This window comes from Chaetura pelagica, unplaced genomic scaffold, assembly GCF_000747805.2.
Source record: "Chaetura pelagica isolate M959 unplaced genomic scaffold, ChaPel_1.0 scaffold34, whole genome shotgun sequence".
Taxonomy (NCBI): domain Eukaryota; kingdom Metazoa; phylum Chordata; class Aves; order Apodiformes; family Apodidae; genus Chaetura; species Chaetura pelagica.
The window spans coordinates 1,402,249-1,419,557 of record NW_009952895.1 but is presented as its reverse complement, the minus strand read 5'-3'; the positions used below and the strand labels follow the sequence as shown (position 1 = coordinate 1,419,557).

At 44.2% G+C, this 17,309-nt stretch overlaps 1 protein-coding gene across 1 annotated transcript in view; it reads left to right on the top strand.

The window, feature by feature from the left end:
- The first annotated feature begins 88 nt into the window (after positions 1 to 88).
- The window catches only part of SUCLG1 (succinate-CoA ligase, alpha subunit), a 32,743-nt gene continuing 15,522 nt past the window's right edge, over positions 89 to 17,309 (top strand). The window contains exon 1 of the mRNA XM_009995617.1: positions 89 to 181. Within this exon, the coding sequence (XP_009993919.1) occupies positions 89 to 181 (93 nt within the window). The remainder of the gene's footprint in view (positions 182 to 17,309) is intronic.

Genomic DNA, 17,309 nt, shown 5'->3' with positions numbered 1-17,309 from the left:
ATAATTTTATGAATTCTGATGTAATGAAGAAAACCAGGGTGAGAGCAGAGGATTCCAGCAGGGGGGTGGCTCCAGCATTAACCACCACATGCACTCTTATTCCTCAGGTGTGGTGGAGACGGGGCTCTTCATCAACATGGCAGAGGTGGTCTACTTTGGCATGGAGGACGGCTCGGTCAGCGTGAGGGAGAAGCAGCCTCACTGATGCTGCCCTGCTCTGCTTCTCCTTTGGCCACTTGGAGTCAGATGTTGTAATGGTGCCAACCCGACGTTTTGCCTTAACGAGCAGCGGTTCCCGCGGGAGAGCAACGGGCAGCTGATCAGAATCTGCTGACATTGATACTGAATGTCTTTTTTTTAAAAGAAAAAACACAACAAACCAACAAGATTATATTCTATTTCTATATATATATATATATTTTTACTTTCCAAGGAATGTTGTATTTTTCTTTTTTTTTTTTTAAGAGTCATTTAAACCAATTGCTTTAACATTTATTTTATTTCCTAAGATGTACTTACCAAAAAGAATTCTTGTTTTTGTGGTTTTTGTTTTATTTTTCTTTTTTTTTTGAAATGGAACTTGAACCCTTCAGGTTGCTGGTAGTGCTTAGTGATGGAGATCAGAACTACAATCTTAACACGTCGTTCCTCACCACCCTGGCTGGGAGAGTGACGTACCTAACGGGAGCACATCCAGTCAGGACCTGCTGATGCCTTATTTGGAACCTTTTTGGTTCAGTATTTTATGCCTTTTATTTTTCTATACCACTGTTTTTTTAATAGTCCAGGTCTAGTTGTCCTCTGTGCACATGACAATTTTCTGAGCCTTGGGTTGTCTCTACACCCCTCTACCTGGGACATTAAGAAAGGCCTTTTCTGGGCCTCTGTATGGAGGAGACATTCATCCTTTGGGCCAGATTCTGCTCTCCATGAATTCAGTACCTCTGATTAAAATGTTGCTGTAGATTAAGACGTTTGGGACTTTGTCCTTGTAAACCGAGAGCAGAACTGGGTCCTTGATGAAGTTTACAGAAGCACACTTGAGCAGTTTACAGCAGTGTGGAATACTGCTCAGTGGCAAAGAAATTGATTGGGAATGAAGGTTAATTATTGCCCCTTGCAGCTGGTTGAGCTGTGGAAGGACAGACCAGAACGCACAGGAAAACCGGGTCTTCCTGCCTAAATTTTCCACATGTAGCAGGAGAGAGATACTTGTTCAATATCTTGTTCTCAGTGTGTAGGTGCTCTGCATGGTTCTGATGTCAAAACGCAGGCCCTCTCTTTGTGTTGTAGACACTGAAATAAAGAGTCGTTATACCGGATTTGGTGGTAAGTTGGTTCTCAAAGTAACAATTTTGTGGCAGATCACTGTCCTAACTGCTGCTCTAGTTCCCCCCTAACAAGGGCCCTTCACCCAGGCAAAATTCATCCTTCAGCATTTGATTTCTTTTTGCTTAAGGTAAATACATTATTTTAAATTAACCAGATTGTCTAATCAACACTTGTTAGCTGTGGTGCTTGCCTTCAGTCTTCCTTACATTTGTATGTCTTAAATTTGCTTGTCTAAAACTTGTGCATCTACATGCTATTTTTATATCTTTAAATCTTCCCCTTTCTGCACATTTATTCTGTTAACTCTGAAGTACTTGTACAGAGCAAACTGGCTGCCACCCAGCCAGCAACTTGCTGGGAACACTGGAGCATCTCTTCCCGCAAACCTGATGCAGCAGAAGCCGTTTGCAAAACCCCAGTTCTTGCCATGGGCTGTTTGCAGATGGGTCTTGGGCTCCTAATGTAATCCTAGATAAACAGAGAGCAATCAAGCAAAGCTTGGTGCCCAAGTGCCTTCTCACTCAGCATGCTTCTGGAAATGAGATTAGCAGGAGCGAAGGTTGCTGTTGACTCTCCTCTCTCTCTCTGAAATCAAACAGCTCCTTCTCAAAAAGCCAATAAAACCATTACTGCACCATTATTTTCTGGCCCTGGACCAGATGTGATCTCATTCAGCTTTGTGCTCAGCAGGGGCTTGTTAAATCTAAGCCTGGAGGTGGCAGGTCTGATTCTTGAGCTTCTCCAGCTGCTTGGGATGCAGGTAGCACCAGTGGGTGCTTTTGCAGCAGGTGCCCTTGCTGGGTTCAGACATGGAGTGGGTCTTGGGCTGTGGGTGTCAGGTGCTGCAGTGGGGTCTTGTCCCAGGCAGGCAGAGAGAGCGAGCAGAGACCCACGGAGAGCAGATCCTACTCTCTTTTTTATGGATCAGAGACCATTGTTCCAGAAAGCACCACGGTCTGAATTAGCCAATCACCATTGGCCAGGTACATATTCTGTTAGAGGCAGTTTTTAACCTATTGTCTATTTCTCTGCTACTTATTATGACCCTTGTGCTGCTTCTTTGCTCTGCACTTATCTGGTAGGGCAAGAGGCCTGCTCATTCTGTCCTTGAGTGAATCAGTGAAGAGGCATCACTCCTGTCTTGCTGACTTGAAAGGCATTTGTTGTTTAGTCTTCTATAGAGGGGAAAAAGAGGGACTGTTCCCCACAAGGTGGCAGGTCTGATTCTTGAGCTTCTCCAGCTGCTTGGGATGCAGGTAGCACCAGTGGGTGCTTTTGCAGCAGGTGCCCTTGCTGGGTTCAGACATGGAGTGGGTCTTGGGCTGTGGGTGCAGAGTTTACTGTGCTACAGAGCTGGAATGGAAATCTCTGAAGTTTTGGAGAAAACTTGGTGTTGTAACCAGTTCTGGAGGCTTTCAGCAGGTTTCCTTTATCCAAACTTCCTCCAGCTCCAATTTGCAGAGTCAGCAGTTGGATTTTTGAGTTGAAGGGCTCTTAAGAAAGAGGGGAAGGGAAACTTGGAGGCTGCTGCACTCCCTGGTCTGTTGTGACTATCCACATCTTCATCTGCCAGGATGCAAGAGGCATGTTTAGATGCTGTGCAGGGATTCCATCCCTTCCTGGGGTGGCCTTGGTTTGCCATGGCTCTGCCCATCACCCACACAGACCACTGATGCTGATGCTCAGCTGCCCAGCCATGAGTATGTTGGATGAAAATCAAGTGTACAGGTAACAGCAGTATTTCTAGTCACTGGTCCTTGCTTTTCTAGACTATCAGCAGTACCACTGTCATTGTTTTTTGGGGAGAGAATGGTTTATAGATGAGCATGCCATGGTAGACCTTCAGTTAAGGGCAGTAACTGGAGGTACCCATGACATGTTTGATGGTGGACTTGGCAGTGTGCTTGGTCAATGGTTGGACTTGGTGATCTTAAAAGGTCCTTTCCAAGCAAAACAATCCTATGATTCTATGATTTCCCCAGGTAGGGGCAGTTCAGCTGAGCCCACACCAGTGAGCTGCTCCCAAGAGCTCTTGGGCTTGAGTTTGTGTTTGTTTAATATGTTTTTTAACACCTTGGCCAGTTTGCACTGGGATATTTGCTTCTGACTATGATTCTATGATTCTCTGACTTTAATTTTTCAAGGTGCTCTTCAAAAGAGCCTTTAGAAGCAGGGCTGCCACCTCTATCCCACCCCTTGCAGCACTGCAGAAGAGCAGGGTCATAGTTTTAGAAAATGGCATTGCAAAAAAATCAAATCAAATCAAATAATCAAAAACAGGCAGAAGGAAATGTCTTTTTAAAGCCCAAGTTGGGATGGTGGTGGCTATGCTAACCATGGTGAGATGATGCAGTCCAGGCCCTGCACACAGACCCCAGTGGTGCCTTTTGGATCATGCTCAGTGGGTAACGCCCAACTGATTTACCATTAGTGCTGAATTATGGATTAACTTGGCCCTGGAGAAAACAAACATTTCCAGAAAGAGCAGCAGCAGCACTAAAATTAATGAGCAGGAGAGGTAATGAAACATTAGGCCCATCACAAAGAAAAAAAAGCAAGCAGTGATATAAATATGATAGGAGAGTGCTTCATATTCAATTTAATTAACCTTTGGTTAATAGGTTAAATAATTAAACTGAATTAATTAAACTAAGTAGAATGAAATTAAGTGTTTAGTTACAGTGAATCACCTTGTTCCATGTTACAAAGCAAGTATTAGTGTCTGTCAGGTTTTTATTATTGTCACTGTAGGAAAGGATTTATGATCTGCCATAATTATTACTCTGAGAAATGTGACAGAAAAAGAGATGGAAATAATTAAGCAGGGAGCATAGAGGACGTATGTTCTGTATATTAAACCAGATAATAATAGCCAAAGTGGTAGGGAGAAAATGAGCACATTGCAACCAGTGAGAAAAATTAACTGTAATGAATATTTGTAAGTTGTTAACAGGTATTAATATCTTTTAAACATAAAGCCATATCCATCTTGTAACCAGGGAAAGCCTTCCCATTACTTATCCAGATAAGGTTATTCAAGTCTGGAGGAACTTTTAGTTCAGGTAGTTTTAACCAAAATTCGTGTGGTGATGTCAGCTTTGGTCCAGCTGCACCAGGAAAGGAGGAAGAAAAAGTCCTCATTGTCAAAGTGATTTTTCCAATCTATCAAGCCTTGTGAATCCTTCCAAATTTCTTTTCAGTTTTCTTTGTCTCAGTACCTCAGCAAAAAGATGATGCATTTCAGCTTGAAGACAAAACCTAAAGTCCTATTAATCTGCTATTTTTTGTACTTAAAAAGTCTACATTTACTCATCACCCCTTCCAGTAACTTTAATGGGAGTTGTTTTATCCCTGTTTCTCTGTAACCTCGGGATCTGAACTGTTAAAAAGCCCCTTTATAATTACAGAACTTCACAGATCATCTATTTAGATATCTGGAATCTCATGGGGGTTTTATCTCCTGACAGGGCACTATAAATTACCATGAAATCCCTTAATGAATTTACTTTTTGCAGAAGACTCTTGCTAACTTCATCTCTGTAGGAAAACTGACACCAGATATTTATTGTTTCCAGTTCACTAGACTTTCCTGTTTGTGTTTTTACAGCTACTGAGACAAACATCTTTTAACCCCCTCAGTTACACTTACAGCCTCATGAAAGTAATGTCAGAGAATTACAGTAATGAGCAAAACTGTAAAGGATCAGTCACTTGGCTTTGACTAAATGCAATTACATAAACTAGTTCTATAGTGAAAAAAGGTAAGACTTTGTACAAGCATGTCTGAGTGTAAGGTAAGTTTTCTAACATAAATAATCAGATTATTATTTCTGTTGTTTCTGGAAGTCAGTAGCAGAAAGATGAAATTCAGTAGAAGAAAAAAATTACTATTAAGCCAACCAACTCCAACACCCCAAACTCATAAATTCTAAATCACAGAATCACAGAATCTTAGGGGTTGGAAGGGACCTCAGAAAATCATCCAGTCCAACCCCCCTGCCAGAGCAGGATCACCCAGAGCACATCACACAGGAACATGTCCAGGGGGGCTTGAATGTCTCCAGAGAGGAGCCTCCACAGCCTCTCTGGGCAGCCTGTCCCAGGGCTCTGTCACTCTCACAGTAAAGTTTTTTCTGATGTTTATGTGGAACCTTCTGTGTTCCAGTTTGCACCCATTGCCCCTTGTCCTATCACTGGACATCACTGAAAAAAGCCTGGCTAAATCATATAATCCTAGAATGACTTGGATTGGAAGGGACCTTAAAGACCATCTAGATCCAAGCCCCCTACATGGGCAGGGACACCTCCCACTAGACCAGGTTGCTCCAAGCCCCATCCAACCTGGCCTTGAACACTTCCAGGGATGGGGCAGCCACAGCCTCCCTGGGCCACCTGTGCCAGGGTCTTACCACCTTCGAAGTGAAGAATTTCCTCCTAATGTCTAACCTAAATCTCCCCTCTTCCAGTTTTAATCCATTCCCCCTTGTCCTCTCACTCCATGTCCTTGTCCAAAGTCCCTCCCCAGCTTTCCTGTAGCTTCTTCAGGCACTGGAAGGTGCTCTAAGGTCTCCCCAGAGCCTTCTCCTCTCCAGGCTGAACAGCCCCAACTCTCTCAAGAGCTGCTTGTCTTAAGAGCAGAGCTGCTCCAGCCATTGGGTCATCTTCATGGCCCTCCTCTGGACTTGCTCCAAGAGCTCTAAGTCCTTCTAGTATTGAGGGCTCCAGACCTGGACACCACTCCAGGTGGGGGATCTCAAGAGAGTGGAGAAGAGGGGGAGAATCACCTCCCTTGACCTGCTGGCCACACTTCTTTTGGTGCAGCCCAGGACATGGTTGGATTCAAAGTTCATCTCATGCTCTATCATTAAAAACATGCTAATTTGCACATTAATTTGATCACGCAAAAAGGATCACAGAAGGTGAAGAGCCTGCTAATTGGAATGGTTCTTTTTATTGTTCAGCAATCTTCATTTTCCTCATGGTGGTCTTCCAATGCAGGATTAACTAAAAAAAAAAGCAAACGACTAACATCAAATATCCTTCCTACTTAGCAATGCCTCACAGGTTTGTATAATCTCTCTCTGAAGCTATTACTGGAATACCTTTTAGCTTGAAATCTTTAATTAAACATTAATTCCCTTAAAACATTTCCAAAGCCTTTATTTGAATAACTTTTAAGTTATTTGTCTGCCACAGTGCACTGTCTTCTTGTAATCAGTATTTAATAACCTGTGCAGTTTAATCCCAATGTAATGAATTTGGCAATGACAAATTAAATTGAAAAACCCTGCTGTAAATCTAGATGGTACACTGTGATGCTTTTTTTTTACTATCTTAATACCTTGCTGAAAATAAAGACAATCTTGCCTTCCTTTAATCCTTACATGAGTTGTTTTTCAAAGGGGAGATTATAATTTTCTTCTTTACTTTTCTATGCATCTTAGTGGGGGCTGGACCAGATCAGTGTGGAGGCAAACTCAGCAGCTCATAACTAAGGTACCAAAATCTTGTATAATTGAGGACCAAACAGTTATTTATCCTTTCTCTCTACTGAGATGATGAGGTGGCTTCAGGATATGATCCACTACATGATCATGGTCGTATTTTATCATTAACACAGCTCTTCTATACTCTTATACACTTCTTAAAAGTGGTGCAGTCACTACATGCCTAAGGTGAGTTCTTGTAGCTTGTTTCACTCATCCAGATTGTGAGTATTTTGGTTATAAAAGCACAAATCAGCTTTGTTCAGTCAATGACCATTTAGAAAACTTGCACATTTCTAGACTGAATAACACTTGAAGTTCCAATCTGGATATTCAGTAAATGAGAGAGAAAAGAAACCAGATACCTTTGGAGTCTTCACTTGACTAATAGAAAAGAAAAATGTAAGATGCAACCAGCATGAGAGAGCCCACGTGATGCAGTTACTCTGTGGTGGATGCCTGCCCTTCCCAAGAAAAATGCAGTGAAGAAATTCATGCCCTAAGGCCTGTACTTACTGCTTGAGGAGCAAGTTAGATATTTTAGGGATGTCACTATTTACAGGATCAATATTGCTGTTTAGCCAGACAGCTGGCTGGGCACGGGCAAATATTGTCTGCCATCATACACTTACTTCTCCATCTATTGATCTCTCAGCACCTGTCTTGCTGATCAAACAGATGTAGCAGGACCAGGAGCAACTTATTCCTAGTTTCACATCACTAATGGGGTTTGTCTCACGTAAGTCCCCACTCAAAAGCTAGGTGAGCAGTTAGCTATGTCAGCAAACCTGGAGCCCTGGGGAAAAAGCCACATGGATTCACCCCATCTGTTTTAGGCAGGACCCATCACCTCCTGGCAGCACCTACCCCAGATAAATGCAACTCACATCCCCTCCTGCCTCCCAACCTCTCAACATCGGAGAACGACAGTAACACTGGAGAAAAGTGTCATGTTATGGAAAGCAGAAAATGCAATCTTAGTAGAGATGAGTCAAAGTGAAGAGGATGGATACAAACTTTTCCTGAATTCAGAATATCCAATGGAGGATGCAGAGAGATTTTTTTCAGATCTACTCTAGCAAATATGTAGAGCTCCTCATGTCAGTCCAAGCTGTTGCTTATTTGCTGGGAAAGTGTGATCTTGACCTCCCTTGACCTGCTGGCCATGCTGTATTTGATGCAGCCCAGGACACATTTGGTTTCTGGGCTGCAAGCACACATTGTTGGCTCATGTTGATCTTCTCATCAACCAGCACCCCCAAGTCCTCCCTTTCAGGGCTGCTCTCAAGCCATTCATCCCCCAGCCTGTATTGATACCATGATTAAATACAGTTTTTCCTTGATTTAATCCTTGCCTTGGATGCAGACTAGGAGCAGCCAGATGAGTTGAGCCTGGCAGACCATCCCGGGGTGTGTGCTAGGCTGGATGCTGACAGATGGTGCATGAGGAGCAACATGCAAAGCTCACAGCAGCTCCACACAGCTGGCAGCCCAGCACTGCTCAGGTGTGAGCTGTGCACCTCTGGTTCGCACCAAAGTCCATCAGAAAAGGGCTGGAAATGATGCCTGTGTATTATTTCAGTGGCTACCTGAGAGTTTCCCTGCTCTGTGTGGAAAGAAGCAATAGGAATCGACACTGCTTAGCCCCGGGCTCTCTAAAATTAACTCCAGTCCTGTGGAAAAAGACCTGGGGATACTAGTGGACCAAAAGCTGGATATGAGCCTCCAATGTGCAGTTGCAGCCCAGAAGGCCAACTCCATCCTGGGCTGTATCAACAGAAGTGTGGCCAGCAGATTGAGAGAGGCGATTCTGCCCCTCTACTCTGCCCTGGTGAGACCTCACCTAGAACACTGTGTCCAGCTCTGGTGCCCCCAGCACAAGAAAGATGTGGAGCTGTTGGAACGTGTCCAGAGAAGGGCCACAAAAATGATCTGAGGGCTGGAGCACCTCTCTTATGAGGACAGGTTGAGGGAGTTGGAGTTGTTCAGCCTGAAGAAGAGAAGGCTCTGGGGGGATGTCATAGTGGCCTTCCAGTACCTGAAGGGGCTACAGGAAAGCTGGGGAGGGTCTCTTTACAGGGGCTTGCAGTGAGAGGACAAAGGGTAGTGGTTTTAAACTGAAAGAAGAGAGATTTAGTTTAGAAATCAGGAGGAAATTATTTAATGTAAGGGTGGTGAGACACTGGAACAGGCTGCCCAGAGATGCTGGGGGGGCTCCATCCCTGGAGGTGTTCAAGGCCAGGTTGGATGGGGCTCTGAGCAGCCTGTTCTAGTGGGAGGTGTCCCTGCCCATGCAGGGGGGTTGGAACTTGATGATCTTTAAGGCCCCTTCCAACCCAAACCATTCTATGATTCTATAAAAAGGTCTATATTGTACCAATTCAGCATAGTGAGAACTCTTCCACCACACATATCCACTGCTTTTTGTAATGTGCAGTTTGGTCTGATCATCACTGCTGCCTTCTTCTTATATTTTTAATTTTTATTTGTTTTAGTATTTTTTTTCCTCTCCCCCCCTTTTTTTTTCACCTTCAGGGAATGCTTTAATAGCAATTTCACAGGAATTCAGTTTTGGTTTTGTTTGTAATAAATGTTGCCAATGGAGTGAAAAAGGAATCCACAGGAGCAATTACTGGTCACAAACAGAGTGAATCAAGGAATTAATTATCTTCAGCTTTGTTATTATTTTCATGTGCATGAGGAAGACACAGGCTGGTGCACTGGCTGCAATGTGTTTAGAGGAAGAAGGAACATTCTCTGAAGGCCTGTGGGAGATCATTAGCTTGAACCTTCCCCTGAAAAATATGTGTTTTTCTTCTGTGGTAACCTCAGGGCTAAATCCTGAGGATGAACAGGCTCCTGTGGATGGGGAGACAGAAATCTGACTATCCTGGGAAGGGGGGAAGAATAATCTTCCCCAGACCTTCACATGGCCCTAAAGCACCTGTGCTCACTCCTTGGCATTGCAATCATTTGCCTCTGCCACAAGTTGCTAACATAAGGCAGAGATACAGCCAACCTCTGTAGTAGTTTGGCACTATAATTACCTCCCTTTGGCAGGAAATGCCCCAAGTTTGGCCTAATTATGGGCAGTTGATATTTTTTGCTATTTCTTTACTATTTCAGCAGAAGGAGGCAGGTGTTTGTTAGCTCCAGGACCAGCAAGCACCAATAACCACAGCAGCAACACAAATGCCATGCACTGAAGCATAGAAAAGTTACTTCCAACACCAACTATATCAGAATAAAGGAGAAAATAATACAATTTTGGCCACTTGGCTTTCCTGCCTTCAGCAAAGTTTTTTGTGTCCCACTTCAAACCTCTTCTCCCTGATTTTCTGCTGTAGCTTCACAGAGTCAGGGAGGTCCTGCAACGATGATGATTTCCTTCAGCTTGAATAAGATGCAGAGTCTTTTTTTGTGCCTGAAACCAGTGGGTTTCAGAAGCCCGTGAACTCTTTGCTCAAGAAAGGTCTGTCCTAAAGCATCTTACACTTCCTGCGGACAAAAACCTGGTTTTGCTTAGTTGCATGATCCTTGTTTTTTGCTCTTCAGCTGAACCTGCAAAGGTCCTGCTCCAGCCAAGGCTGTTCAGTGAAACAGCTCCGGGAGAAGAGTCAAACAGTGAAGCAGCTGTGACATCTAGTGGTGTTTGTGGCTATTTCAGTCCAGAGGAAAATCCCCACTTTAACCATACACATACATCAGCAAGAAATTTGTCACCATGAGGGTAGGAAGACACTGGAATAAGTTGTAGTGCCTCCTCCCTGGAGGTGTTCAAAGGCAGGTTGGGTGAGGCTTGTGCAGCCTGGTCTGGTGGGAGGTGTCCCTGCTCATGGCAGGTAGGTTGGAACCTGATGATCTTTAAGGTCCCTTCCAACCTTACCCATCCTATAATTCTATGATTCTATATCTGTGTCCACCCCATGATCAAAAGGACAAGCCTTCCATGACCGACCTGCACTTCCTCTACAACAGGGCTGCAGGAAAAAAAAGAAAAGTCATCATTTCAGTCACATAGTGACCATAATTCCCATGGAGGAGTGGATAGTCACACATCCATGACTTTCCTCCACTGCCACTGAGTTGGAAAGGTTTTCTAGGATATAAGAATAGCAGAAACTGCTTTAAAAGAGAGATTTGAATGTGATTTATTCTGTGGGTTTTCACCAGTACCAAGGCAACTTAAGGGATGAGTAGCAACACATGTTAAACAATGTTAAAAATGTAAAAATAGGTAGATTTAATGAAAGCTGATTGTGTGTGTGTGTGTGTGTGTGCGTGTGTGTGTGTGTGTGTGTGTGTGTGTTTGTGTGTGGATATAATAGAGGAAGACATGACTGTAGCTTTTAAGGATATCAGGGATGTCGCTGAGACCACAGGGTTTCAAGTAATTGGAGTGACTTTGGGGTTCCAAATTTAACTGCAAATATGTGAACATGGGGTTAGCTCTTGTGTATTTAGTTCAGACACTTCTCTACATTTTGTGGATATTCAATTTTAAGAACTAATCCTGAAGCAAAGAAATTCGGTAGAACATTAACTTGGTCCTTGCAGGGCTTTGCACTGAGGAGTCGCTGAGTCAGCAAGATTTCAGCAAAAAAAAACCCCACAAACAACAAACAAAACAACAGTCTCAAAGAAAAATCTTCACTTTATTATGCAGCTGGGTACTTTTTTTATGTCTGCTATTTTTGCAAGAATAAAGGTGACTTCAGCACAAAAAATCTTCCGTTCTGAGCAAAATGCTTTTGTCTTTAGGTGCAAAACAATCCTGTTATGGGATAAATCTGCACTTATGTTTTACTCTGGGATTGCTCAGCCTCCAGAAAAAATGGTGGACAGAACTTTTGCTCTTCTTCAGTTCCCACAATTCCTGAAAACATGGATGAAAAAGTTCAACAGATGAGTTTGTGAAGCTGCTGTAGCCAACGTGGGGATTTGCAGACTGTGCAGGTGACTTGTCTGTCTACTGCCGATGTTCTGTTGGGCATCCAATAAAAGACACCAAAAAGGGCATCATTTGCCAGTTCAGCATTTCTTTAGGCTTCACCATATATTCAGAACTAAATACCAGTTGCAAATGAGCTTTGTTTTGTGGTTTCACATGGGTGTCCCCAGGGGAAGTAGGTGAACATCACTGAAACTAAGGGAATTGTTGTGATAGGACAAAGGGTCCTGGTTTTACAATAGAAGATGAGAAATTTAATCTAGGAAAACATTTTTTATAATGTGGGTGGTGAAACCCTGGCACAGGTTGTCCAGAGACGTGGCAGATGCCCTATCCCTGGAAACATTCCAAGTCAGGTTGGATGGGGCTCTGAGTGACCTGGTCTAGTTGAAGATGCCCCTGCTGACAGGGGGGCTGGACTAGATGAGCTTTAAAGGTCCCTTCCAACCCAAACTATTCAACGGTTCTATGAACATCCCAATGCAACTTCTAGGGGAGAGGTTGATCAGTTGGGGCTCATAAAAGCCACCAGTTCCTGCTCCAGGACCTTGCAGCCTAGCCCAGCCAAGTGGTCATCCTGAAGTTGTCCTAGTGACAGATGATGCAAATGACGGGAGAGAAGCACCAGGAGAACCCCACACAGTGTCACTGAGAGCAGAACTGACCACAAATTGCTGTTTTCCTTTAGTGAACCCCTCCCATTTTCAGATCTGCTCCATTCCTCGTGACCAGCAGGGCACCCTGACCTTATGGAAGACTAGGTCTCCAAGATGTGACCATTTCCCAGCACAGTGGGGTATCCCCAGGTTCTGACACTTGTGTAGTTAATAAATGGGATCATTGTGCTCAGCTGCCCTGTCTCCAGGAGGGAGAAAAGGCAGCAGGAAGGGTACGGCTGCTCCAGCTGCAGCCCAGTGAACTGCTGCAAAAGCCCATCAAATGCTCAGCTTTTCTTGAAGACCTGGAGTTGCTGAAGCATTTCTGGCAAAATTTCCTGAATAAAATGAGTAAGCTCTGATAAGCCCCTGACAGCCAGTCTTGCTTCAGATCACACAGTAAAGGGAAAAAAAAAAAAAAAAAGAAGTATGTTGATGAAGTTGACCCCAGGTCTTCAGCAGCATCTTCCTTCCCAGGCTGGAGAACCTCTACAAAGAAGACAGGCTGAAAGAATTCGGGTTATTCAGCCTGGAAAGGCTCTGGAGAGACCTTAAAGCACCTTCCAATATTTGAAGGGGCTGCAGGAAAGCTGGGGAGGGACTTTTTACAAGGGCTTGTAGTCAGAGGACAAGGAGTAATGGATTAAAACTGGAAGAGGGGAGGTTTAGGTTAGACATTAGGAAGAAATTCTTCATTGTGAGAGTGGTGAGACCCTGGCCCGGGTTGCCGAGGGAGGCTGTGGCTGTCCCATCCCAGGAAGTGTTCAGTGCCAGGCTGGATGGGGCTTGGAGCAACTTGATCTAGTGGCAGGTGTCCCTGCCCATGCAGGGGGGTTGGAACTGGATGATCTTGAAGGTCCCTTCTAACCCAAACCATTCTTGAATACTATGATTGTATGAAAGTCTGTGGCACAGGGGGCTGCAGTCGTAGGGCAGTGAGCAGCCCTGAAACACTTTGGTTCCTCTGTCTCTGGATAAATAGGCATGGGGCAACTTTATTTTTTATCCCTGTGAGATTGAAGAAAACCATTTGTTTTAAGGAATTACCAAAACAAGTTGCATTTTGTGTATACAGTGGATCTCCCTTTCATCTAAAGGTCTCAGAAAGGGAAACTGTCAGCAGGCAGTGTGTGTTTTTGTCTTCTGCTAGAGCTGGGACTCCTGGGCTAGCAAAATATTAACATGATATTCCTTCCTAAGAGCTGAAGGTCAAGTCCTCTGCAGAGGGATACTAATTAGAAAGTCCCATGTTTAGTATCAGGAAGGTTTGCTTTCAAACAGGATTAAAACCCAATTATAAGTAAGGAAGGAAGAGAAATGTTTTCACTAGAATTCAGTTTGTTCCTGCGTTTGTGATTTCCATAACATTCAGCTCCAGGACCTGTGGTTGCCCTTAAAATGAAGTCACTTACTTAAAAACGCAGTAGGGGGAGACTCCACCCCTTATCTGACCTTTGGGCTTTCTACAAAGGTTGAAAAGTATGGTTTTAGATTAAGTCCCCAAAATCTTTGTTAATCCTTTGGCTTCCCCACTCCGAGCCAGCACTGGGTCTGTCCTGAACTTTGCAAAGCAGCTCCTGCCACTGCTACCTGAGCGTTGCTAATTGCTCCTTTGTTTCTCCCTGGGCTGCCATGTTTTCTTTCCAGGCAGATGGTTAAATCAGCTAAACTGATGTTGGTGGGACAGAGTGTTCTCAGACAGGAACCAAACCACTGCATTAAACCAAATTAAAACAGGTCTATTTTTTTTTTCCCCACAACTCCTTGTATGTCCGGCCAGTTATATATTATATTATACAGCTGGTTTCTGGGCCCTGATACTTTTACTGCTGAGGTGATAATGACTTGCATCAATATTAATCATAGAATCTGGAATAGTTTGGGATGGAAAGGGCTTTAAAGATCATCTAGTTCCAGCCCCCCTGCCATGGGCAGGGACACCATTCGATTATCATTTAAAAGACTCTCTATATGTTCAGGTTTTGAATGCAATGGCTAAAAAGATGATTCTGCTATTAGACAAAAACCGAACAAACCCACAAACACAACCCAAACCCTCATCTTACACAACCCTACTAAAAACACTAAAAAAAATGCAGCTGTCCTCATTTTCTCCCAGTGTTTGACTTCATGGCTGAGTTATTTTCAGAGCATTTGCTGTCCATCAGATGGGAGTTCTGACACTACCCAGCTTAACATAAAAAGGAGAGGAAGAATAACTCACTGTATAATTTCACTGGGGTCAAAAGCTCCAGATCTCCCTTGTGACAGGACTGGGATCCTTCTCCAACCCTGGGCAGGGGGACAGTCCTGCCTGTCATTGCCACCTAGGAACCAAGGTGAGGGGGGTAACTTAGAAACAGGTGGGGTTCTTATTGTTCCCTTTGGTTTCCTGCTGTCCAGTCTGGCTCATTTCTTTTGTGTGTGATTTTCTCCATCAGGTTCTCTCTCTCTTCCTCCTCCTGATAATGGAGTTTTGTTGAGAAACTGCTAAGAGCAAAATCTTCTTGTACACACAATGACAGCCCAGTGGCATCAAACTCCAATTCTATAATCCCCACAAGAGTCTTAGTGAAAGCCTCAATCAAGGAAAAACTGATTTGGAAAGGGATCCAGGTATAAATCTTTTAGCATTGAGTGTTTTCCTTATAAAATCAGCATGTGTGTCCTGCTCAGGGGGTCACAAATTCCTCATATAAGAAGCTGAACATTTGGTTTCTTCATTTATTTATTATGGCCACTTTCTGGCCTCAGTTTTATGGGCACACGGGGGGGTGGATCTAGATGATCTCTAAGGTTCCTTCCAACCCAAACCAGTCTGTGATTCTATGATGATTCATTCCATGAAATAATCAGGATGAAATAAGGGTATGACTCTGCATGTCCACTTCTGTTCTGAGGAATGTTTTGACTCTTCTTGCCCCCTCCCACATGCCTCAGCCCACAGATGAACACACATGTTGGTTCTGGAGGCAGCTCGTGGCATTTTCCTAACTTCCCAAGTCCCAGGTACAGCCACACCCTCTGTTTGCTCTGGAGGTGCCTCTTCCATCATCTGTCTCTGACATGTGCTCTTTTTGTGAACATTTCTGTAGAAAATAAAATAAAATAGGAGCTGAGCCTTTCTTTTGGTTCATTAACCATTTTCTCTCCCAGAACAAATGGACCCTGAAGTTCAGCAGAAAGAAAATGCTGCTGTTAAGAATCTCTGTGTGGACAAAACACTAATTATTCTTTCAGAACTGTGTTTTTGATTTACTCAAATACACTCCTTTTCCTGGCCCAGGGTCAGCCAGCTGAGTGAACTGCCCATGGTGAATGGGAAAGAGGAATGTCAGTTCTCTTCCATTTTTAAAAATAATTTAATCTCAAACCATTTAGCCCCAGTAAAGCACCAGGTGCTCAGGGACAGCTGCTTATCAGGGTGACCATTACAGCCGAGTCACTCTTCCACAAAGCATTGTCTGTGTCCTTCTTGTGTTGTCCTCCTGTCTCTCAACATTTACTTAGTGCTCCTTTGGCATGACCGGGATTGGGCTTTTGCCCTCTTTTTATCTACAGAACTTCACACAAATGAATAACAAACAAGGCCAGGTTTGTAGAGAGTGGTTACATATTTAATTTGAATGACCAATTAACTTGTATGTGGATTTAGATCTCAACTACTCAATTAGAAGATACCATCTTTCTCTGAAAAATGAGGGTTTTTTACTTTGCAGGCCCCCACAGACACAACACCTTGTGAGGCCTCCCCATCTGCAAACCCCTTCGCCTTGTTTGAGAACGCTCCACCTCACCTTTACCCATGCCCTATTGATAGGATTGTTTTGATTGGAAAAAGACCATGAAGATAACTAAATCCAACCCTTAACCTGGCACTGCCAAGGCTGCCACTTCTCCATGTTCCCAAGCACCACATCTACACAGTTTTGAAACCCCTCCAGGGATGGGGACGCCACCACTGCCCTGGACTGCCTGTGTCAGGGCCTGACAACCCTTTTGGGGAAGGAATTGTTCCTAATATCCAATCTAAACCTCCCCTGGCACAACTTAAGGCAAATTCCTCCTGTTACTTGGGAGAAGAGACTCACCTCCACCTCGCTACCACCTCCTTATTGAGGAGTTGTAGAGATCCATGTCTCCCCTCAGCCTCCTTGTGTCCAGACTGAACACCCCCAGTCCTCCCACCTGCTCCTCGTAAGACTTGTGCCTCAGACCCTTCCCCAGCTCCCTTGCCCTTCTCTGGACACGCTCCAGCCTGTGAGAAGCGTTCGTGGCGCCAACGAACAGGCACCAACAGATTCTTCAGCCAAGCACAGGTTATTTACACTCTTGCAAGAACGGGTGACCTAAACAAGTAGGCTCACCCGTCCTGAGGTGAATTACAGTTTATGTTCCCTATTCCCAACACAAAGTTCCCTCCCCTGCCTATCTGACACTTTCATTAGCCATTCTAGCAGGTTACTTTTCACCTTTTAAGGTATAATTCTAACCTTTCTTGCCTCCTTGGCTGTCTTCCCAGTTACCAAAATGATCTGTACCTGTTGGTGTCATCCTGCCCCGAGGAGCAGGACAGAAGTGGCTTCATTGGGTCTGATCTTGGCCATAGATCATGCTTCACGTTCAGATCCCTCAGATGGAGCCCAATTCAGCCCCTCAGCTTCTTGGGGCGTAAATCACCCCAGGTGTCCTTGGAATGTGCAGGTATCTCACTTCTCTCTTAAATAAACTATGATATCCCTAACAGCAGGGTATGTATATGTATAAAAACAACCCCAACACTGCGCTTCTAACACTAGGACGCAAAACCAAGGCTACGTTTCACTTCTAACAAGCCCTTCAGGCGGTGAGAGGCCAGAGCTGGGGGCAGCGCTGGAGGCCACA